General features: G+C 32.4%; 2 protein-coding genes across 6 annotated transcripts in view; one reads left to right on the top strand and one right to left on the bottom strand.

The window, feature by feature from the left end:
- Positions 1-22,516, top strand: part of LOC111415321 (SET domain binding factor) — a 27,661-nt gene extending 5,145 nt beyond the window's left edge. For both annotated transcript variants that reach the window (XM_023048788.2, XM_023048075.2), the window contains 7 exons: positions 4,631-4,951; positions 5,003-6,177; positions 6,240-7,058; positions 12,429-13,782; positions 13,837-14,046; positions 14,099-14,539; positions 21,372-22,516. In XM_023048788.2, the coding sequence (XP_022904556.2) occupies positions 4,631-4,951; positions 5,003-6,177; positions 6,240-7,058; positions 12,429-13,782; positions 13,837-14,046; positions 14,099-14,539; positions 21,372-21,464 (4,413 nt within the window). In that variant the 3' untranslated portion in view covers positions 21,465-22,516. The remainder of the gene's footprint in view (positions 1-4,630; positions 4,952-5,002; positions 6,178-6,239; positions 7,059-12,428; positions 13,783-13,836; positions 14,047-14,098; positions 14,540-21,371) is intronic.
- On the bottom strand, positions 22,326-24,082 carry LOC111413061 (TNF-receptor-associated factor 6). Of its 4 annotated transcripts, none has more exons than XM_023062323.2 (5): positions 23,984-24,082; positions 23,758-23,894; positions 23,389-23,701; positions 22,797-23,332; positions 22,326-22,748 (listed from the first exon to the last, which is right to left on the bottom strand). In XM_023062323.2, exons 1-5 carry the CDS (start codon positions 23,987-23,989, stop codon positions 22,559-22,561), a joined length of 1,182 nt encoding a protein of 393 aa, XP_022918091.1. In that variant the 5' UTR covers positions 23,990-24,082; the 3' UTR covers positions 22,326-22,558. The 4 variants fall into 4 exon arrangements, with proteins under 4 accessions (XP_022918091.1, XP_022920589.1, XP_022903482.1 ...); XM_023064821.2 differs by having other exon boundaries at positions 23,958-24,051; XM_023047714.2 differs by lacking the exon at positions 23,984-24,082 and having other exon boundaries at positions 23,758-23,977.

The following is a 24,082-nucleotide window of genomic DNA, read 5'->3' as shown; positions in this document are numbered from 1 at the left end:
CGCTGTTACGCAGCAGTTTAGTAAATATCTCAGCGTAAGTAATCTGCGCTTAGTTTGTCAGCGGTTGTGAAATTCTAGGTTAAGATTAATATTTTTTGTTTCTCCCCTTTAATTTTGAAAACTGGCAGAACTGTATAAAATGAAATGAGCCTTAAAATCAACATCATCATCCATTATCTCTTGTAATAACACAAAATTTTCAAAAATATTATTGTTGGCCATAGTTTTAGGTTATGCTGAACTGCTAATTCTCAATTGCTTGTTCAGCCGATTTCGTTCCGCTGTATTAAAGCTCATACAACTAGCTGACTGATTTAATTCAACTGTTGACACCTGCTGAACGTACCCAATGTTTTCCATCGTGGCATTGTTATCACCATAACAACATTAAGTTTTAAATACATACAATAGTTTTAGAAAGAACAAAAAAAATTGATACATTATGTTCCATCATAGTATGTATGGTTATCACCATAGCAACATTAACTTTTAAATACATACATTAGTTTTAGATAGAACAAAATGAATTTTTGTTAATTATTCAATAACTATAAGAAATATACCCCACAAACTATATATATTTGTTATCAGAAGAAAATAACAAATTATTTTAGGTCATAGCCAACTATGGTTTCCATTTAAAAAAATAAAGTTATGTCTCAAATCTCGACAATAAAAGATGGGAAAAAAATTCTACCTACGCCACTGAATTCTTTGTAAAAAGTTGCCCATATAATGTTTTATTTATAATACTCCATCTTTGATAATAAGTGAGATATTCGCTATTGTCGTTTTCGCAAAATTTTCAGTTTTTGCCGATAGGGCGAAAACAAAAGACGATAGCTGTTCGGAGTTTTCGGCATTAGCATTTTCTCGAAAAACGAGATCATGACATGTAAGCTACTTTTTTTCTATCTCTTTTAGTTTCGGAGATAGCCTATGTGGACATCGAAATTGGGACACCCTGTACTCTTTCCAATGAACAAACTCGTTTTGAAAAATAACTTTTAATTTTTGAGAAAATAATATTTGAAGTTTTGATAAAATTTTCGATGTTGCAATTTTCATCGATTATTTTCAAAATTCGCTATAAAATTAATTTCTTGAAGGATCCTTGTGGAAATATCACCAATTATTAATTAAAGTATTCTCTTTTTAATGCAAAAAGCCGTTTTGAAAAATCGCTTTTAGTTCTTGAGAAATAAATTTTTGAAATAATCGAAAATTATTTCGAATTTTGCAATTTTAGCAGATTAAGTTTTAAAAATTCGTATAAAATCCACTTCTAGAAATATGAGTATAAAAATTTCCCAAGGTGTTAATAAAAGTGTCCTCTTTCCAATGAACCAACTCGTTTTGAAAAATAACTTTTAGTTTTCGAGAAAACAATATTTGAAGTTTTAATACAATTTTCGATGTTGCAATTTTCATCGATAATTTTCAAAATTCGCTATAAAATTAATTTCTTGAAGGATACTTGTGGAAATATCACCAATTATTCCTTAAAGTATCCTCTTTTTAATGCAAAAAGCCGTTTTGAAAAATCACTTTCAGTTCTTCAGAAATAAATTTTTGAAATGATCGAAAATTATTTCGAATTTTGCAATTTTCGCCGATTAAGTTTAAAAATTCGTATAAAATCCAGTTCTTGGAATAGGATTATGAAAATATACCAAAGTGTTAATAAAAGTGTCCTCTTTCCAATGAACCAACCCGTTTTGAAAAATAACTTTTAGTTTTTGAGAAAACAATATTTGAAGTTTTGATAAAATAAACGATGTTGAAATCTTCATCGATAATTTTCAAAATTCGCTATAAAATTAATTTCTGGAAGGATCCTTGTGCAAATATCACCAATTATTAATTAAAGTATCCTCTTTTTCGCTATTATTCGGTGTTCTGCATTTCTCGACATTTTTTTTATAATTCGTAGAATACCGAATAGCTGCTATTTTCTACATTCAGCGAATAGTTGTCTAAAATAAAGTTTTAATGAACAAAAAAACTATAGAATGAACCTCAATTTTCGACCAGTTTCGATTTAATTTAAATCATCTTCAGGAAGCACGTCATTATGAATTCACAAACCATGTTAAAATCGGTTAAAATATACAACTCAAAAACTTTACTTCTGGTTATTACAACTCTAAATAACTTTAACAAATTAATGCGGTTTTAATGTTATTATCTTTAGCCGCCATAATGAGGTCGAACCTAAAATACAAAATAAAAATTCATTGAAAAGTGCAAAAATTAAGTTTCATTCTATAAGTACAAGATGGAAAGAAATGATAATAATCAATTTTTCTTAAAAAACAAAACATACTTAGTACTAATTATTATCATTAATGTAAATAGTTGTTAATAGCCAAAAATCAGTCATGTCATGTTGAAGTTAATTAGTTAGGCTTTTTAATTAATATTTAAAGTCCAAAAGGGGCAGATTGTGCACGATTGGGATCAAGTCGGTTGCGCTTTTCTTCAAAAATCAAACCTGTCTCAGATAATAGAGTGAATAAATAGAGTTTGCTGGTGTGATTAAGTATCGTTTAGCAAGCTTATTTCAAATGGGGACGCGATGTAGTGAACAACTTCTTCAGCAGTGTCATTCTTAGGTTGCTCTTCATAAGGCTGCTCTGTCGTAGATTCTTCAAAACATGCCCAAAATATTTTATGACTTTCTGAATCGACATTCCCACTTTCATTGTCTAAACGAGGTCTTGTGCACGCCATTTCTGGATCCGAATCACCATTTTCGTCATCTAAAGAAAGCTTAATTGTAACACCTTGTTTGAGGGCAACTCTATGGACTCGTTCAGTTTGGGCAGTGTCAAAGAAAAAGTTCTTGTAGCGGGAATCTAAAAATGTCGTTAAGTGATATGGCTTGCATATTTTCTATTAACGTCTTTCTAAAATAATCAACAATAAATTCATTCAGTTTGTTAAATAAGCGCATCTTTTATTACGTATTTGGTTAATGAAACTGTTTTATAGTGATATAGCTGCATATGTGGAACTCGTTATTTTTGTTATCTCTTCGAAAGGTTTTAAGAGCTTTAACAGTTGTTCAATAATCTCCCACTGGTCCCTGGTCAAATTTCCAAAAATCTTGATTCTTGACACTGATATTGTTCTTTTTTGTTCAAGTAGTAGGTTATATGTTGAGTTCCAGCGAGTTTGAATATCTTGAATTAGTTTATGTTTAGGCAGTCCAAGTTTAGATTGAATACTTTCAAGTTTTCTATATCCCAAGTGATTAAAATGTGTCACAATGCGCCGGGCACTAGTCAGAATTTCTGTTATTGGGGAACTGTTTCTTAATGCATTATTTATCACCAGCTGGAGAGTATGTATGAAGCACCGCTCTGAAGGAAGTAGAGTTTTCTCTTTTGATATTTTCTGATGTGTGTAAGAGGTAAATCACTCAGATTAAAGTTTTCTGATGTCCAGTGTCCTGTGCAATTCAGAAATGCGGCATTATTTGCTTAACAAGTCCAAAGATCGGTAGTAAATGCTATATCTTCAGCCACTCTTTAGTTTGCTAACCATTCTCTCATACATGTCTAGAATGATTTTTTTAGTGAAGTATGTCCACAGTATTAAACGCTGGGTTATACAAAATGAGGCATTCCCTGTAAAATAGATACAAGAAAAGGGTGGCCAGCATTTAAAAATGTAAAATCAGAATAATATGAGACTGATTTCTTTAAATGCAGATAGCCTATTTGGATTATTCATTTTTATTTTGAGTCTCTTCTACTTAAATTTGTATAAATTGGTTCTAAAGCTTCTGCCACTGGCGTATCTAACGGAAGGTACTCATGTTTGAAATTTGTCATGTCCATTTGTTGAGTCTCCGCACCTTCAGGGCTGTTTCATGGTTGGCGTTCTGGTCGGTGGAACATAAATGATAAAATGTAGCCCAAATTTCCCTATATATATTATTTTGATGTCTGTGAATTGCTAATCCGTAATACTTTTGGAGTTTATTGATTACTTTTTCAGTTAGTTTCATTGTATTTTTACTGTTTCCTCCTAAGCCCTTACTTTGCTTTTTCAGGTTTCGACATCACGTTCCCATTCTCTTTTTTTACATGTAAATAGTAAAAACTTTAATTTTTCTACTTCGATGACTTCACACTTATTATTCCTTTGTATGTAGCACTATCACCATCACCAATATAACGGCTATACTTTGCACCATATTCGTCAATCGAGTGACTAAACATTTCCTTCACACTATCAAGCTACATTTTCGCAGCCGATCCTTCATGATTTACATCACAATCGTCATGCTCTTCGAGCTATTGTTTAGATTCTTCAGGATGTGTAAGTTTTTTCTTTTCCCATACTTCACAACTTTTATAGTAAGTTGAAAATTTACCTGCAAGAGTTGTAACTCCGAAACGAAAAGTATGACCGCGTTTTTTCCAAGATCGATCTCCAGAAACTGTCAAATTTACATCCTTTACAACCTTAATTTTTTGATTTTACGATTTTTTGAAAATTTTCCTTAAAATGAGAATTAAATTGATTATTAAATCTTTGAGAATTCTTTTTCTGCAGCGAATGGGTTAATAATTTCTTAAAATTCTCATTTATAATTTAAACTAACATAAATTAATAACAGGTTTTAAGAAATTGCGTCAACTGCATATTTGAAAACAAAATTTCGGATGCACGAAAAACTTTCCCGGCTGTTTTAAGAGCTTTACAATCAAAACAAGCCCGTCTGGCACTTTGCAACGAACTCTCTCAACACGTCGTTGGTAATAAAGCAATGTTAGAACACCAACAATTCGATTTAGTCGTCCGTTTAATGAATTGTGCTTTACAAGATGATTCGGCAATGGATGAATATGGAGTTGCTTACGCTTTATTACCTTTAGCGACGGCTTTTTGCCGAAAATTGTGTACTGGGGTTATACAATTCGCTTATACATGCATTCAAGTACGTAAAATTAAAAAATTATTATTTTTTTTTAATAAGATGGAATTTTAGGAACATGCTGTTTGGCAAAACCAACAATTTTGGGAATCAGCTTTTTATCAAGATGTTCAAAAAGATATTAAAGCTTTGTATCTCCCACGAGCTGATATGTTAACTTCTCGAATTAACTCAGAAATGCTTAGTCCAACATCTCCGCGTGACCCAAAAGATTATTCCTGGCAAAATCGCCGTTCGATTTTAAATCGGGTACAAGAACCAAGTGCTTTGGAAATCGCTGCTGAACAAATGAGAGTTTGGACTATGTTTGATGTCGAAAAACAAAAAGAATTAGTATCGAGCGAAGAAAGTACCATGTACAGTCAAGCTATACATTATGCGAATCGAATGGTTTCTTTATTAATCCCTTTAGATATCGGAAATAAAATCCATAAACAAGATCACCACATCGATGACGAACGTGCCAGTAATAGCATAACGAATAGTGTCGCTGAAAGTGATAGTATCGACGCTGAAAGTGGTTTTGAGGAAGATTCTAGTGAAACTGGGGCGACCGTTATACGTCAAGTTTCGAGATTTATCGATAAAGTGTGTAATGAAGGCGGAGTTAGTCGAGAACACATTCGAAATCTTCATCAAATGGTACCGGGAGTCGTTCATATTCATATCGAAACTTTAGAAGGGGTTTATAGAGAATCTAAACGATTACCACCAATACAAAAACCAAAGATCTTAACACCGAATATGTTAGTTGGGGAGGAAAGTATTATGGAAGGGTTGAGGGTGTATTTGTTGCCAGATGGACGTGAAGAAAGTTCGACGAGTAATTTAGGAGGACCAATTCTTTTACCAGCCGAAGGAGCGATATTTTTAACCAATTACAGAATTATTTTTAAAGGAATTCCTTGCGATTCTTTCGCATGCGAACAAATCGTAGTAAGATCTTTTCCCGTCACGTCATTAACTAAAGAAAAAAAAGTTGGCGAACAATATCTTAGCCATTTAAATCAATGGTTACAAGAAGGACTTCAAATTCGTTCTTGTACGTTTCAATTAATGAAACTCGCCTTCGACGATGAAGTAACTCCCGAAAACGTTGATACATTGCGAAAATTAATCCATAAAATACGACATCCTCCAGACGTCTTCCATCATTTCGCTTTTACCGGACAAGTTGTTGTTACTCAAACACCTTTACATAAAAATAAAGAAAAAAATGCCACTTTAAAGTAAGTTTGTAAAAAAAAAATAATTAATTTATTATAATAAAAAAATTTGATTTCTTAATTAGGGGCTTTGCGAAAAAAACACTTCTAAAAACAGCAAGAAAAGCCGGATTTAAACAAAAACCCACCTCAAAACGTCAAAAATACGTCCTTCCCAACATGGGTGTAAACAATAATTCAAAATATATGACATCTCCTGGTCGGATGAGTCTTCCAATTCCTGACGATTATAATCACGATGATGATATGTCAATTGATGATTTTGAATCCGGCCCATCTTCAACGTCAATAATCCCCGCTACAACCGATTCAAAAACATTGGAGCGCCTCGTTGAGCGAAGCTACGTGAGAGATTGGCAAAGATTAGGACTTTGTTCGACGAATACATCGCCTTCGTCAAAACATTCAACCGAACAATTTCGATTAACAACCGTTAACTCAATTTATATGATGTGTCGAAGTTATCCCGCGTTAATTATCGTACCATCTCCGGTTCCCGACGAAAGTATTAGGAAATTTTGTAGGTGTTATAGACAGGGGAGGATTCCAACGATAACTTGGAGACATCCACGAACGAAAGCTTTATTATTACGCGGGGCGGGGTATCACGGAAAAAGTGTAATGGGAATGTTGAAAAGTCACCCAACAACGACCACTTCGACCGATACAACTTCATCATGTGAACAAGAAAAATATATTACCGCTTTGGTTTCAGCTACTCCTTTATTTGCGTTGAGACAAGGTGCTGATTGGGCACTTTCTGATAGTAGTTTAAGTATTGATTCTTTATTATTGGCCGCTGAAGATCCTTTAACTGCGGGAACGTTAACACCGGAAATGGGGCGAAGGCCGAATCCATTTAATAAAGCAATGGGAACATTAGGGTAAGTAAAATATAGGGTTATTACAAAAGATTTGTTCGTTTTTAAAACTATTACGACTACAAACAGGATTGAAACATTAAAATAACTGGAAACTCTTCAAGTTTTTTGAGACACTCATAAATGTTCTATGTGGTACTTGGTGTTATGCCTACCCTTTACGACCATTTTTACCACCTCTTGATTAGCTCTAAGCTAATGAGTGCGCTTAAAATCGCTGTAACCATGGTGACTGAAGCCTTTGCGATTACCATTGAACCTTTCAAAGATTTATGAACGAAGTTCTTTCTGGCTTAGATTTCCTTTTCGTATATCTAAATGATATTCTAGTAGCCAGTTGCAATGAAGAAGAACATTATCTATCAATATCAATATTCAACCAACAAAATGTGTTTTTGGAGTTAGAACTTTAAATTTCCAAAGTTATCAGATCTCTACAAAAGGCATTCACGCAACAATTACAGCGATTCTTAGGAATGATAAACTTTTATCACAAATTTTTGCCAAACATCTCAAAAATTTTTGCTCCTTTACATCATCTCAAATCAATCACTTCCTGGACACATCATCACGACGTTTCTTTCACTACAGCCAAAAAACTTCCATCAAAATCCGTCACTCTTACACACCCATCACTACAAGCTACTCTTTCACTAATGACAGACGCCTCAAGTAAAGGTTTCCATCTTGCGTTGTTTAGTGGCTCGCTGGATATTCCTCGAAGTGTCGATATCCCTCAGAGTTCTTCTGGAATACATCTAAAAAATTTCTTGTTCATGTTCTATGCGCTACTTGATGTTAAACCAGTAAAGACAAGTGGTTACTGCTTTAACACTCCACTAACTGGTTACGTCCAGTTTTGCCAACTACTTCCCACAACTGCATGGTAGTCCATAAACTTCTGCCCCCTTTACGGCTACTTTTACCACCTCTTGATAAATTTATCTAATTAATAAATCCAGTTCTTAGCTAATGAGAGCGCTGAAAATCGCTGTAACTGTAGCATGCTGTCCATACGACATGTATAAACAAGATTGCGTTGCCTTTGCGATTGCCATTGAACCTTTCAAAGATTTATAAACGAAGTTCTTTCTGGCTTAGATTTCCTTTTCGTATATCTAGATGATATTCTAGTAGCCAGTCGCAATGAAGAAGAACATTATTCTGATTTCAACTATTGCTTGAGAGGTTAACCTCTTGTAATATCAATATTCAACGGAAAAATGTGTTTTTAGAGTTTGAACTTTAAATTTAAGTCATCATATTTCTACAGAAGGCATTCGCCCTTAAGTTAAGTTAATGCCATAACTGAATTTCCAAAACCAACCACACTTAAACAATTGCAGCGATTCTTAGGAATGATAAATTTTTATCACAGATTTTTGCCAAACATCTCAAAAATTGTTTGTTCCTTTACATCATTTATCGAAAACAATTTATTCACAAAAACTTAAATCAATCACTTCCTGGATACATCATCACGACATTTATTTCACTACAGCCAAAGAACTTTCATCAAAATCCGTCACTCTTGTAGACCCACCACCACAAGCTGCAGGAGCAGTTTTATTACAGACTATAGACAATAAAACACAACCTTTAACATTTTTTTTCTCAAAAATTATCTTCAAGCCAAATAAATTAATCAACTTTTGATAAAAAATTGTTAACAATTTACACTAGTATCAAATTCTTTAAACATTTTTTGCATGGATATCAATTTCTGGTTTACACTGACCACAAACCACTAATCAGACAAGATATCTTAGTTACATAACAATACACATCACATATAAGGTACATTAAAGGGGAATCAAACATTGTAGCGGACACGTTGTCCAAAACAAATATTGATTCTCTAAATTCATAGTACACTGACACACAGACTTTAAAAACGCACAATTTAATGATACAGAATTAACACATTTACTAAACAAACAATACTCAAACACACAAACTACTAAATATAACCTATCGCAACAAACAACATCGCATTCAGATCCAAAGTTTTGGAAACATACCACAAACATTTCGTAAAACAATTTTCAACAAATTACACAACTTAACACATCCTGGTATTCGCGCTACTACACACATCATCAAAATACGATTGTTTTGGCCGCACGTGACAAAACACATTCAGTTATGGACTAAAACCGGTTTGCAATGTTAACAAACAAAAGTTCACAAAATCACCTAGTAGCAAAATTCCGATTTGATTTTCCAGTAGCGTTTCCTCTCAAAGATATTAGTTCTACTTCAATTGTGGATACTTTGTTTCGGCATTATTTCAGCCTATTTGGCATTCCTAGCACAATCACCCACGATCAGGGATGACAATTCGAATCAAAACTTTTTTCAAAATTTCACACTCTTCTAGGAACACGTCAAATTCATACATAATAGTTTTCCTAGGCCTCAGATCATCTCTTAAGGAAGACTTAGGTTGCTCATCAACCGAATTAGTATACCGTCAACCACTTCCTGGAGAATTTTTTATTAATAATCAACACCCTTTGGAATCTGATCCATTGCTATCTAGTTTACGAGAAACATTCTCTAGTCTTAAACCAGTAAACGCAATAATAAATAAAGGCCCATTTAAAGTAATAAAAACATTTCTGAAATATTTTCAAAAACAACCAAGAATTAACTGTTAACATCAATAATCTTAAATCAGTATTCTTTTTAAGAGAAAACTTAACACGTCACTACGGCGAAATAATCAATTCTGATAACATAAAAATTCAATTAAAGTTTTTTTTCAATTTTTAAGTAAGAATTTTTTGAACACCATATTCCTCTTTTTATTAGTCTTTATAAGAGGGGAAGTGGCTGTAGCATACTGTGCACACGACATGTACAAACAAGATTGCGTTGCTATATAAAATTATTATAAAGACAAGATACCACAGTAACTATCTTCTAGATAGTTTATCTGGAGGATGGTAAAAGTAGGCCTTAATGGGGTTAGTTTATCTTCTGTACCGTATCATACCACGATACCGTTTATAGAAAGTAAAACTAGAAACTTCCGGATTTCCAATCTTCTTGTTCATGTTCTATGCTGCATTTGATGTTACGACCAGTTTTGCCAACTACTTCCCACAACTGCATAATAATTGATAAGCTTCCGCTCCCTTTACGACCACTTTTACTACCTCTTGATAGATTTATCTGACAGATAAATCCAGCTCTTAGCTAATGAGAGCGCTTAAAATCGCCGTAACCATGGTATCAATCTTCTTGATAGTTTATCTGGAGGATGGGTCTCTAACGTTGGAAAGTTTCTAGTTTTCGTTTTATTTCTGATTTCATACTCTTAACATTAAATCATTAGAACCATTAAAGTTTCTTTGTTATTGATGAACACAATGTTTTAATAACACAGTGTGTCCATAAAGTCATGGTGCATTTTTGATCGGTTATAGGAAAGCGACAAAGCAAGATAGAAATGAGAAATCTTCTTATCCCTCTTATAATTCTTTGGCTAGCACCTTAGTCTCTTCCACCTGAAACATTAGGCTGGTGCAGTACTTACCATGTTTTCCATCTTGCGTTGTTTGGTGGCTCACTGGATATCCCTCAGAGTGTAGGAGTTCTTCTGGAGTACATCTACCAACCTTTTTGTTCATGTTCTATGCGGCACTTGATGTTATGTCCAATTTTGCCAACTACTTCCCATAACTGCATGGCAGTCGATAAACTTCCTCTCCCTTTACGGCCACTTTTACCACCTCTTCATAGATTTATCTGATAGATAAATCCAACTCTTAGCTAATTAGAGCGCTTAAAATCGCCGTAACCATGGTAACTATCTTCTTGATATGGTTATAAGAAAGCAACAAGGCAAGATAGAAATGAGAAATATTCTTATCCCTCTTATAATCTCCTTATCATTTTTTGGCTAGCACCTTAGTCCCCTCCATCACACCTGAAACATTAGGCTGGTGCAGTACTTACCATGTTTTCCATTTTGCGTTGTTTGGTGACTCGCTGGATATCCCTCAGAGTGCAGCCGTTCTTCTGGAGTACATCTAGCAATCTTCTTGTTCATGTTCTATGCGCCACTTGATGTTACGTCCAATTTTGCCAACTACTTCCCATAACTGCAAGACAGTCAATAAACTTCCGCTCTCCTTACGGCCACTTTTACCACCTCTTGATAGATAAATCCAGCTCTTAGTTAATGAGAGCGCTTAAAATCGCCGTAGCCATGGTAACTATACCTTATAACTTTTTGGCTAGCACCCCTCCATCACACCTGAATATAAAGGAGGTAGATAAACAAGGCTGGTGCAGTACTTACCATGTTTTCCATTTGCTTGCGTTCTTTGGTGGTTCTCTGGATATCTCTCAGAGTTTTTCTGCAGTACATCTTCTAGAAATCTTCTTCTAGTTGCAACATCCGGAAGTTTCTAGTTTTTGTTTTATTTCTGATTTTAATACTCTTAATATTAAATCATTAAAACCATTTCAGTTTCTTTCTCATTAATGACCACAATGTTTTAATTATACAGTGTGTCCATAAAGTCATGGTGCATTTTTGATCGGTTATAGGAAAGCAACAAAGCAAGATAGAAATGAGAAATCTTCTTATACCTCTTATAATTCTTTGGCTAGCACCTTAGTCGTCTCCTTCATCACACCTGAAACATAAGGCTGGTGCAGTATTTACCATGTTTTCCATCTTGCGTTGTTTGGCGGCTACCTGGGTATCCCTCAGAGTGTAGGAATTCTTCTGGAGTACAACTAGCAATCTTCTTATTCATGTTCTATGCGGTACGTGATGTTACGTCCAGTTTTGCCAACTACTTCCCACAACTGTATGATAGCTCCCTTTATGGCCACTTTTACCACCTCTTGATAGATTTATCTGATAGATGGTAACTATCTTCTTGATAGTTTATCTGGAGGATGGTAAAAGGAGGTCTTAATGGGGTTAACTTGTGTTTTGTACCGTATCATACCACGATTTCGTTCATAGGCGTCCACGGCCAGTGTTATTAGAAATAAAACTGAAACTAGAAACATCCGGAAATTTCTAGTTTTAGTTTTATTTCCGATTTTGTACTCTTAACATTAAATCGATAGAACCAATCCAGATTCTTTCTTATTAATGACCACAATGTTACATTATAATCTCCTTATAACTCTTTGGCTAGCACCTTGGCCCCCTCCATCATATTTGAGTTTTATTTCCATCTGCTTACTTTGTTTGGTGGCTAACTGGATATCCCTCAGAGTACATCTTCTAGAAATTTTCTTCTAGTTGCAACATGGAATCCATCTAATTTTAATTCAAAAACTTCTAAAATTTGCACTTATTTTAATACTTCATTAATTAATTTAATTTTAACATTTTTGTTTTAGTGTATTTCCTAGATCTAGTGGTGGAAAAGGACCAAAAAGTTTTAATCGAAGCTCGTTAAAAGATAGAAGACAAAATTCTCAAGCCTCTCTAAGTACAACGCAACAACAAAGAGGAAATATCCGACATTCGACGGACGTTGAAGCGGCAGCGAGTGTTCATACGTTACAAAAGGCTGCGTTATATATTTTAGGTGAAAAAGCACAAATGAAGGGTGCTAGAATCGAAGGTAGTTCGATGACTGATTTTATTCCCGTTGAATATTACGATGTAAGACACACTAAAGCGGCGTTTAAAAAATTAATGAGAGCTTGCATTCCAAGTTCGACGACGGTAGAGCCTGAACAAAGTTTTTATCGTTTGATTGAAAATTCGGAATGGTTGCAGCAATTACAAAATATCATGCAACTTTCTGGGGCTGTAATTGATCTTTTAGATCTTCAAGGTTCGAGTGTTGCGATTTGTCTTGAGGATGGTTGGGATGTTACAGCTCAAGTTGCTTCGGTCGCGCAACTTTGTTTAGATCCGTTTTATCGTACTATAGAGGGTTTTAGGATTTTAGTTGAAAAGGAATGGATTGGATTTGGACATAGATTTAGTCACCGTTCAAATTTAAACGCAAATTCACAAGCGAGCGGTTTTGCCCCAACTTTTCTCCAATTCCTCGACGTAATTCATCAAATTCAAAAACAATTCCCCATGGCTTTTGAATTTAACGACTATTACCTACGATTTCTTGCTTATCATTCGGTTTCGTGTCGTTTTCGTACGTTTCTTTTTGATTGCGAGTTAGAAAGGGTCGAATGCGGGGTTGCCGCGGTCGAAGATAAAAGAGGATCATTAACTTCGCATCATAAAAGTGTAGATACTTGTTCGGATGATGAAAATGTTTATCCAGGTGGTCGGATGGCGGGGATTTCTTTAGGACCAAATTTGGGACAAAGCGTTTTTGATTATATCGAAAAACAACATGCGAGAAGTCCGGGTTTTTTTAATTTTATGTACACCCCTGATTTTGAACATCCGGTTCTTCGCCCACAATCGCATTTAGCTTGTTTGGAATTGTGGCAGTATTATTTGGATGAGGAGCTTTCGCATGGGCCGAGTTATGACCCGGAGATTATTCAAATGGATACTCAACAGGAGGAGGAAATTGAAGCTGCTGATGGGGTTAATAATAAGTCGATGCGAAAAATTGTTACAATGGGTTATGATAATGCTAATAAAAACGTTCCGGATGCTTTTACACATTTATTGGAGGAGATTCATAAATTAGAAACGGAAATGGGGCATTTGCCGCAAAAATGGAAAATTTTGTGGGAAAAATTAGAGGTTCCTAGTACTGATTCTTTAACGGTAAGATTTATAACTTTATAATTTTTTTTTTAATACAAGATAATCTAAATTTAGAGGCACGCATCGTTTAGTACAGCTTTAGTTCGATCTCACGGGCGTTTAGTTCATAAACGTTCAACTTTAGAAATTTTGATGCGTGGTAAAATGGTTGGAGCGGCGGAGGCCGCTTTGGTTTATTCTCATCCGCACAGATTTGATCGGTATAATTATACAACACCGACTTATTGCGATTATTGTTCAAGCGTATTATGGGGACCAGTTAAGGTATAAACCAATCAATTTTTTAATTTATTATTAATAAAGTTGTTATGTTTAGACGGGAATGAGATGCGTTGATTGCGGATATAGCTGCCACGAAAAATGCATTGAAAGGGTCCCAAAAAATTGCACAAAGTACAAATCGGTAACGGATAGCGCCATGAATACCGCGATATCCGTTAGTGGCGGAGATAACGGTTCGGTGAGTTCAGGAAGTGCGCGACAAACTTCCAGCCAGCACTTTTACGAGCAATTTTCGTCGAATGTCGCCGAAAATAGGACTCACGAGGGTTTCCTTTATAAACGGGGGGCTTTGCTGAAAGGTTGGAAACAAAGATGGTTCGTTTTGGATACGATTAAACACCAATTGAGATATTATGATACGATGGTTGATTCACATTGTAAAGGATACATTGATTTAGCTGAGGTTATGTCCGTTATGTCTGCGCAAGCTACACCGGGTGCTCCGAAAAAAACGGATGATAAATCGTTCTTTGATGTAAGGAAATCATTTTTTTTTTAAACTGCTAAATTTTTAACATTAGACCTAGAACTAAAAAGATTTGGGTTTAGCTGTAGTTTTAAATTAATTGTTATTCAGCTTTAAATTGTTGTATATTTTTATTGAACTAAAACTAGAACTAACACTAGAACTAGAAAAAATCTAGAAATTTGTAAAGAAAAACTGTAGAAGTTAATTTAATTTTAAAAGGGAGGGTTTAAGCTTTAATTTGATATAGAAATTGTTTGATAATTTTCAAAAATATGATTTTTTGAATCTTATATCTCAAAAATCATTACTTTAAAAATTTCTTTTTTACCAAATTTCATTAATGCTATAACAATATCCTTCATATTTTCTGAAAGAGGAAGATTTCGGCTTTAATTTGATATAAAAATTATTTCATACTTCTCAACACTAAAGCACCCTTCACACGATCAATATATATTGTCAATAAAATATTGTCAATATGGCCAGTAAATATTGACAAACTATAATTGCGTCAGACTATCAATATTTATTAACAATCTATAGTTCATTTTTTTTCTATAATACCTGTCAAATTGTTGTAAAGTTGGCAAAACTAACAGGGAGTTTTGTTATATGATGTTTTGAAATAAATATGTCACACTGACGTTTATTTGACTCTGCCGACGTTATTCAAAAAGAAAACGTGCATAAAGAAATGTTGTGGGGTGTGTATTTGGCATTTATTTACCTACAAAAAGGTGTTTTGTTCTCTTTAATTACTATGTAGCACGTTTTTACAATAAATATGTACTTGGTTAAAATCGTATTTATCTAAAAATTTATTAGTATTTTAACCTCAATTATTTAGTTACTGAAAATGTTACTAAAAATCAGGAAAACAACATAAATTTTGTAAGGGTCCTAGATAATACCAACAGAAACCCTAAAAAATTTACATTGACAAGTTAGTATTATAGAAAAAAAACGAACTATACTTAGTTTTGCGTTGGCAGTCAAAAATGTCATGTCATGTTTGCATTTGTTAATGAACCATCAGGGGAGTTAACATCACTTTCATCCATTAAAGTATATCTGTCTGAATTCATTATTACGTGATATAATTCGTAATATAATTCTACTAACGTAGGATTGTCAATATCTCCCTCAGACTATCAATATATAAAATATTTTCGTTTTCGTCAAACCATCCCATCAATATTTTTAATATTGGCAATAAGTATGTCAATCTTTCTACTCACATGTTCAATAATATTGTCAATACTTAGATATTGACAATATATATTGATCGTGTGAAGGGCGCTTAAGACCTCCACGATTTTTTTAAATTTATCCTATTTTTAATATCACTATGTTTTATATTTTTAGTGAACTAAAACTAGAACTAGCACTAGACCTAGAACTGGAAAGTTTCGGGTTTAGCCGTGCGTCTTCAGACACTGGCATTATCCTAGATTATCCTTCTGAGAATGTATAAAAAACTCTTCAAATAGGTCAAGTTCCATGGATTTGTTGACATGTTTTAGTAAACTCATATCTGCAGAGTGCTCGTATTCTTTCAGGTGTTTGAAGAAAGTGGAGGAATCCTAAGTAAGATGTTGTCGTGCTCTGACTCTCAGATTCCTGCCCGTCTGACCTATATATAGATACACTCCGCTTAATTCTAAGAAATTAAATCTATGTTTATTATTGATAAGTTGACCTGAAATTTTTTTACCTGATTTCAACGCGGGTGTAATGTTGTATTTTTTCAAATTGTTCTTGAATTTATATTCCAGTAATGAATTGTATGGTATGGCTACACATGGAGTTTTTGACTTTACATTGGGATATACAGGTGTCTCAGCAAGACCGGTCATTAGACGTTTCTGGGGTTCTGCCCAAAATAAAAATTTGAGAATTCAGACTTAAGCATTATCAATTGCGTTCTCTTCGACTAAAATATTTTCAGATTTCTAGCACTTCCGGTTATACCGGACGTCGACACCTACTTTATTTTTTTAAATAGAACACGCTGTATATTTTTACATATTTGGATTTGTCTGCTTTCAAGGTTTATAAATAACTTTACTTTTTGCAATTTGATTCTTTCTTTCTCGAGTTATACGAATTTTTCTAGAAAAATATGCTCCAGCAGACATTTGTTCAAAAAATCAGAGAACACTCGATTTTTGGGATATCAATTTAGGATTGAGAACATGCTTAAGCAACATGATGGAGTATGTTTTGGTGCCAAGAACGGTTGTATAGATCCTTTGGTCACTTTACTATGGCACGTTAACTTTTCGAAATTTGGACTTTTGGAAATTTCTGGAAATTAGGTACCATAACTTAAGTTTTTTAAATGGCACCCCCATATTTTTTTACTTAGAAAAATTATATTTTTCGTTATCTGTAACGATGTTAATTTGTAACCATTTTTGATAAAATTTGGTATATGCCCATTTCAAAAGGCGCTTAATGCAGAGCGTGCTCAGATTTTTTGTAAAAAATTTTCTAATGATTACTTCATTTTTTTACCTAAAATGTGAAATAGTAGGCCTTGGTTTCTTCAAAAAAATATGACTGTCCTAGGGTACAGTTGCAGGACCCTGTATAAGTTGACCTGATATTTTACCTGAATTGATCGCGAGTACAATGTTGTATTTCTTCCAATTGTTCTTGAATTTCTATTCCAGTAATGGATTGAATGAGTTGGCTAGATATTGAGTTTTTGACTTTACAGTGGGATATATAAGTTCATTGACGAAACTTGTGTTTTATTAAAAAAAATTTGTATATTGGCTAAACTGAAGTCATTGTTTAGACCTATTTTTAATATTTTATAGATCTCGACTACAATATTTTTCTCTTCCAGAGGCATATTTAACATTCTGATAAACATGAATCTAAAATTGGCGTATTTATAGCTTTAAACAGTTAAAAGATAATTTAGGGATGTTCACGTCAGTGTAGGTCTTTCTTCTAAAAATATCAAATTTAAGACTTTCGTGAATTTAATTTCCCTTGGGATTCAAGTTCTGAGGTAAATTCTAGTATACATAGATTTTTAAAAATTTTGTGAAAGGCTGGAGCGTCATTTCTTTCGAAAATGGTGAATATGTCATCAACGTATGTATCTTCTATAAAATAAGATGACCTTGTTGATGAATTTGGGTTCATCAGTAAATGACTTCATACAGTTTCTATAAAAGTAATAATATCTTGTACTTCTATATTATTTATTGAGTTATCTTTAAGTAGTAATCTCTGTATAATAATTAGCGACTCTAATAGTTTAGTAATTTATTATATTATGTCTTATAATTTATTATTAAAAGTTAAGGTTGGATTGGATTTAATTATTAATACTTTATTTTCTAAGAAACAATCTTCTGTCTTTTGTAAGTATTGGTCTTTTTTTCAAAATAATAACCCCAGACTTTTTGTCTCCTAACGTTATTATTAATTTTTCTTTCTTGATAGTGTTTTTAAGATTTGAAATTTGTTTAGAAGTAGGGAGGAGTTGTTGTTTCATGTAACAAGTATTTTTATTCTTAATTATATCGTTTCGACTATTCTTTTTTCCTTGTTCTATTCTACAGCGTTTTAGATTACTAATGATTTTATTGTTATCAGTCAAAATGTCTTTCTACTAAAACTAAAATGAACTTTCCAACTAAAATGTCTTCTTAGTTGGGTTTTCATTTTTATGGTTAGATCAACAGAGTCAAGTCATTTGTAAAGCTGTCTTAACCTTTTTCTTATGAGTCTTTTTTCTAGATCAATTTTGTAGCCTTTTGAATGATTTTGGGGTTACTTCGTTATTGATGGCACTATGTAGGAAGTTAATGTTATCTTCATTTTTCATCCTTTTAAGAATGGTACATTCTTAAAAGTGTTTGTAGTTTTTGGGATATCTCTGATTTATATATGTAAGTGTTGTCTCCAGGGGCATCTTAAGTGTTATTAAATCAAATAAAAGTCAGGTTGTTTAGATGAATTATATTATTTTGTGAAATCGGTGCTATACAACGAAGTGTATTTCGATTATAAAATCCATCCTATAAAATCCATTCCAACCTCATTTTCCAAAGAGATATGAATTTATCCAACTCCAAAATCATTCATTTTTCGGCATTTTCACTTTAATGACCTATAACTTTCTCATTTTTATTTTAATAATAATTTAGTACATTTCACCATAATTAGCACCCTTTTAGTAACAAACTGTGGAAATTTAATCATTCCAACCTCATTTTCCAAAGAGATATGAATTTATCCAACTCCAAAATCGTTCATTTTTTGATATTTTCACTTTAATGATCTACAACTTTCTAATTTTTATTTTAATAATAATTTAGTACATTTCACCATAATTAGCACCCTTTTAGTAACAAACTGTGGAAATTTAATCATTCCAACCTCATTTTCCAAAGAGATATGAATTTATCCAACTCCAAAATCGTTCATTTTTCGGCATTTTCACTGCAATGACCTATAACTTTCTCATTTTTATTTTAATAATAATTTAGTACATTTCACCATAATTAGCACCCTTTTAGTAACAAACTGTGGAAATTTAATCATTCCAACCTCATTTTTCAAAGAGATATGAATGTATCCAACTCCAAAATCGTTCATTTTTCGGCATTTTCACTTTAATGACCTACAACTTTCTCATTTTTATTTTAATAATAATTTAGTATATTTCACCATAATTAGCACCCTTTTAGTAACAAACTGTGGAAATTTAATCACTCCAACCTCATTTTTCAAAGAGATATGAATTTATCAAACTCCAAAATCATTCATTTTTTGACATTTTCACTTTAATGACCTACAACTTTCTCATTTTTATTTTAATAATAATTTAGTACATTTCACCATAATTAGCACCCTTTTAGTAACAAACTGTGGAAATTTAATCATTCCAACCTCATTTTTCAAAGAGATATGAATTTATCCAACTCCAAAATCGTTCATTTTTCGGCATTTTCACTTTAATCACCTACAACTTTTTTATTTTTATTTTAATAATAATTTAGTACATTTCACCTTAATTAGCACCCTTTTAGTAACAAACTGTGGAAATTTAATCATTCCAACCTCATTTTCCAAAGAGATATGAATTTATCCAACTCCAAAATCGTTCATTTTTCGACATTTTCACTTTAATGTCCTACAACTTTCTCATTTTTATTTTAATAATAATTTAGTACATTTCACCATAATTAGCACCTTTTTAGTAACAAACTGTGGAAATTTAATCATTCCAACCTCATTTTCCAAAGAGATATGAATTTATCCAACTCCAAAATCGTTCATTTTTCGGCATTTTCACTTTAATGTCCTACAACTTTCTCATTTTTATCTTAATAATAATTTAGTACATTTCACCATAATTAGCACCCTTTTAGTAACAAACTGTGGAAATTTGATCATTCCAACCTCATTTTTCAAAGAGATATGAATTTATCCAACTCCAAAATAGTTCATTTTTTGATATTTTCACTTTAATGTCCTACAACTTTCTCATTATTATTTTAATAATAATTTAGTACATTTCGCCATAATTAGCACCCTTTTAGTAACAAACTGTGGAAATTTAATCATTCCAACCTCATTTTTCAAAAAGATATGAATTTATCCAACTCCAAAATCGTTCATTTTTCGGCATTTTCACTTTAATGACTTATAACTTTCTCATTTTTATTTTAATAATAATTTAGTACATTTCACCATAATTAGCACCCTTTTAGTAACAAACTGTGGAAATTTAATCATTCCAACCTCATTTTCCAAAGAGATATGAATTTATCCAACTCCAAAATAGTTCATTTTTTGATATTTTCACTTTAATGACCTACAACTTTCTCATTTTTATTTTAATAATAATTTAGTACATTTCACCATAATTAGCACCCTTTTAGTAACAAACTGTGGAAATTTAATCATTCCAACCTCATTTTCCAAAGAGATATGAATTTATCCAACTCCAAAATCGTTCATTTTTCAGCATTTTCACTTTAATGTCCTACAACTTTCTCATTTTTATTTTAATAATAATTTAGTACATTTCACCATAATTAGCACCCTTTTAGTAACAAACTGTGGAAATTTAATCATTCCAACCTCATTTTCCAAAGAGATATGAATTTATCCAACTCCAAAATCGTTCATTTTTTGACATTTTCACTTTAATGACCTACAACTTTCTCATTTTTATTTTATTAATAATTTAGTACATTTCACCATAATTAGCACCCTTTTAGTAACAAACTGTGGAAATTTAATCATTCCAACCTCATTTTTCAAAGAGATATGAATTTATCCAACTCCAAAATCATTCATTTTTTGACATGTTCACTTTAATGTCCTACAACTTTCTCATTTTTATTTTAATAATAATTTAGTACATTTCACCATAATTAGCACCCTTTTAGTAACAAACTGTTGAAATTTAATCATTCCAACCTCATTTTTTAAAGAGATATGAATTTATCCAACTCCAAAATCGTTCATTTTTCGGCATTTTCACTTCAATCAACTTTTTCATTTTTATTTTAATAATAATTTAGCACATTTCATCGTAATTAGTACACTTTTAATAACAAATTGTGGAAATTTCGTCATTCGCAGCCGATTTTCCAAAAAGATATGAATTTTTACAACTCCAAAATCGTTCATTCAACACTAAATTTAGAACTAAAAACACTCAGGTTTAGCCGTCTTAAGAGATGTTTGGCTAAACCAGAATGTTTCTAGTTCTACATTTAGTATTAGTGTTAGTTTTAATTGTTATTTATCGCTGGATTCTTGCATATTTTTATTGAACTAAAACTTTTATTCTTATTTTTAGTTGCGTACAAGTAGGAGAACTTATAATTTTTGTGCAGTTGATGCAACGACGGCTCAAGAATGGATAGAAAAGTTACAAGCTTGTCTCCAATAAATTAAATTAAAAAAAAAGAAAATCAGAATAGTTCTAAACCGTTTCACCCAAAGTTTGTATAGTCACGTAGATTTTTGATTTGTTTAAATAGACAATAATAGAACAAGAAAAAGGTTTAAAAAAATAGAAAAGAAAACCAGTCATTATTTATATTTTTTTATATGTTATTTAAAAAGTAGTAAATTATATTTATGCGCAAATTATATTTTATTTCTAGTTTTTTTTTAATAATCAATTTGTATACATATTACTGACTTTTATATTTTTTATTATATCTGTGTAAATAAGCTCAAAAAGGAACCTCACCAACAGAAAAAAAAATTATTGAGTATATTAACTAAATAATTAATTAAGTCTATGCTTATTCGCCGTTGTGATATATCATTATGTGTATTTTAATATTAAAAAATGAAAGATAAATGCAAAATCTAAAAAAAAAATAGTATCTCAGATTTAATCTCAGAATTAATCTCAACAAAACCAAGAGATCTTTTATTTTTTCTTTGTTCTTTTAAGTTTATAGTAAACAATTTTTGTTCTTAAATAGATTATAAAAAAAAAAACGATATTATAACGTCAGTTGTGTTTGTGATTTTTATATAGTACATTTTTATTGTATGAATGTTAGCAATAATCCGTGTTCGATGTCTTCGCGCAGAACCTAAATCGTAAGGATGTTTTCTCCTTTTACGCTCTCTAATTAACACGAATTCTCCATTTATTCCATTTCATTTTTAACCTTAATTTTATTTCATCACCTTAATCCACTTTAAGGCAGTAATCCACGTTTAAGCGATCCATCGATCATTATTTTCTTGTTTTATAAGGACATTCCTTCAATCATTCAAATTAATTAACCTCTTTATTTTTTTGTTAATACTATTTGCATGTGATACTCTTGTTGATTAATTAATTTGTACTACATTCTCGGTTCCTTTCTCATGTGTATTTGTTGTATCGCATTTTTCTTTTAATGGGTTAACTGCCAAAGTTAATTTGATTAAAAAAAAAAAATAATGGAAATAAACGACCATTTAATTTACAAATGAAAAGATTTTTTTTATTTAATCCTTAATTTAATAAATATTTACACCTTACACAGGTTGTACTTGAACTTTAATAATTAATTGATTTGCGTCTATAAATCCTTGCTCTATGATGTCTTCTAATGAAGCAAATTCGGTGTAACCAAAGCCTTTTGTGTTTAATTCTTGGACGGGTTGTCGAAACGCTTCTAATTCAGGCCGGGTCATCATCGTTTCTTTTATATTTTTATTTGGGTCGCTAAAAACTCGAATAAATCACAAAAATTATAAAATTAAAAATATTTACTTTGGATGTACAATCGAAACGCTGATTCTTCCACTAAACGGCCAATCTAATGCATTATCATGTTCCGTTTTCATCATATGAACTAAAACGGCTATATAACTATTATTTCTTGTTGATAAATTAAAACGAACACAAAGCTTATATCCATTGGGTGAAGAATAAAAACCTGGGCTATAAAACATCGTGTAAGTATTATTCCTCATTGTATTAATCTTATTTTTTATATCATTAATAAACCATAAATAACACCCGTTGCAGTGCCTCAATGCAATTTTAGACATCGCCAAATTCGTCGCGGCGATTTGATTGGACATGTTTGAAATGATAATGTCTTGTTCGCGGCTTTTTTGTTCTAAAATAACAATCTTTTCGTACAAAGATTTTAATAAAGCATCAATAGATTCGTTTGAGGTAAAATTTGAGTTTTGTTCGCCTTTGGGTTGTGGATCCCAAAAATTCGCTTGTTGCGCTATTGCAGAAGCTGAAGTTGATGATGTATTATTAATAACCACTTTACTTAAAGTTTGAGACATCAACTAAAACAATTTTTCTAAAAATTAATTTATTAATTTAATTAATTAATAAATTATACCGTTAAATGTCTTTGCATATCTTTTTCTAAATGTTTTTGGCGTTCGGGTTCATCCTCGAATTTCTCCTCACACCCGCAATCAACAAATAAACATCTTAATTTTTCGTTATCTGGTAATTGGGGCGGATTAAATTTGCAAATTATTAAATGAGCTTCGACGTCTAATGGAGATAATTCTTCATAACAACCCCTCACGATATTTGGACACTTTGTTCTATGCTGCGATATTTCTCTTCTTGTAAAATTATCGGGGAAGATGTCGTGATCTTTTTGAAGTTTCATGTTATCAACGGGACAAGTGGGATTATCTCTCCTCAAATAAACATTAAAAATTAACATTATTTCAAAAAAAAACATCAAAATTCTTACTCTAACCAAGGTTGAATACATCTCCTACAAAACCGATGCCCGCAGGATGTTAACACGGGATCTCTCAGCCAATTTAAGCAAATTGGGCACTCGAACCGGGCTTCCGGGGCGGAAATGCTGTCCGCGATGGAACTTTCCTGTGCAAGTAGTTCGTTTTTAATAGATGCATTTTCAGCCATCGTAATTTTACGTGGTTTTACTTTTGTAATGTGATCTCACCACTAACCTGCATTCTTTAGGATTGACTAACAGGTGTTAATACGTGATTTACTCCCACTACATTCCTGCTACTCCTGCTACTGCTTGTTATGCTACTAAAGCAGGA

The sequence above is a fragment of the Onthophagus taurus genome, chromosome 11, assembly GCF_036711975.1.
Source record: "Onthophagus taurus isolate NC chromosome 11, IU_Otau_3.0, whole genome shotgun sequence".
NCBI lineage: Eukaryota > Metazoa > Arthropoda > Insecta > Coleoptera > Scarabaeidae > Onthophagus > Onthophagus taurus.
The sequence above is the reverse complement of the archived record's forward strand: the minus strand, read 5'-3'. Positions and strand labels throughout refer to the sequence as shown.

Excerpts from the sequence above, each read along its gene's own strand:
- LOC111413061 (XM_023047714.2), bottom strand. The coding sequence starts at position 23,936 with ATGGCTGAAAATGCATCTATTAAAAACGAACTACTTGCACAGGAAAGT. Across the intron at positions 23,333-23,388 it reads ATATGCAAAGACATTTAACG|TTGATGTCTCAAACTTTAAG; the intron begins GTATAATTTATT and ends AAATTGTTTTAG. Across the intron at positions 22,749-22,796 it reads GTTTCGATTGTACATCCAAA|CGACCCAAATAAAAATATAA; the intron begins GTAAATATTTTT and ends TCGAGTTTTTAG.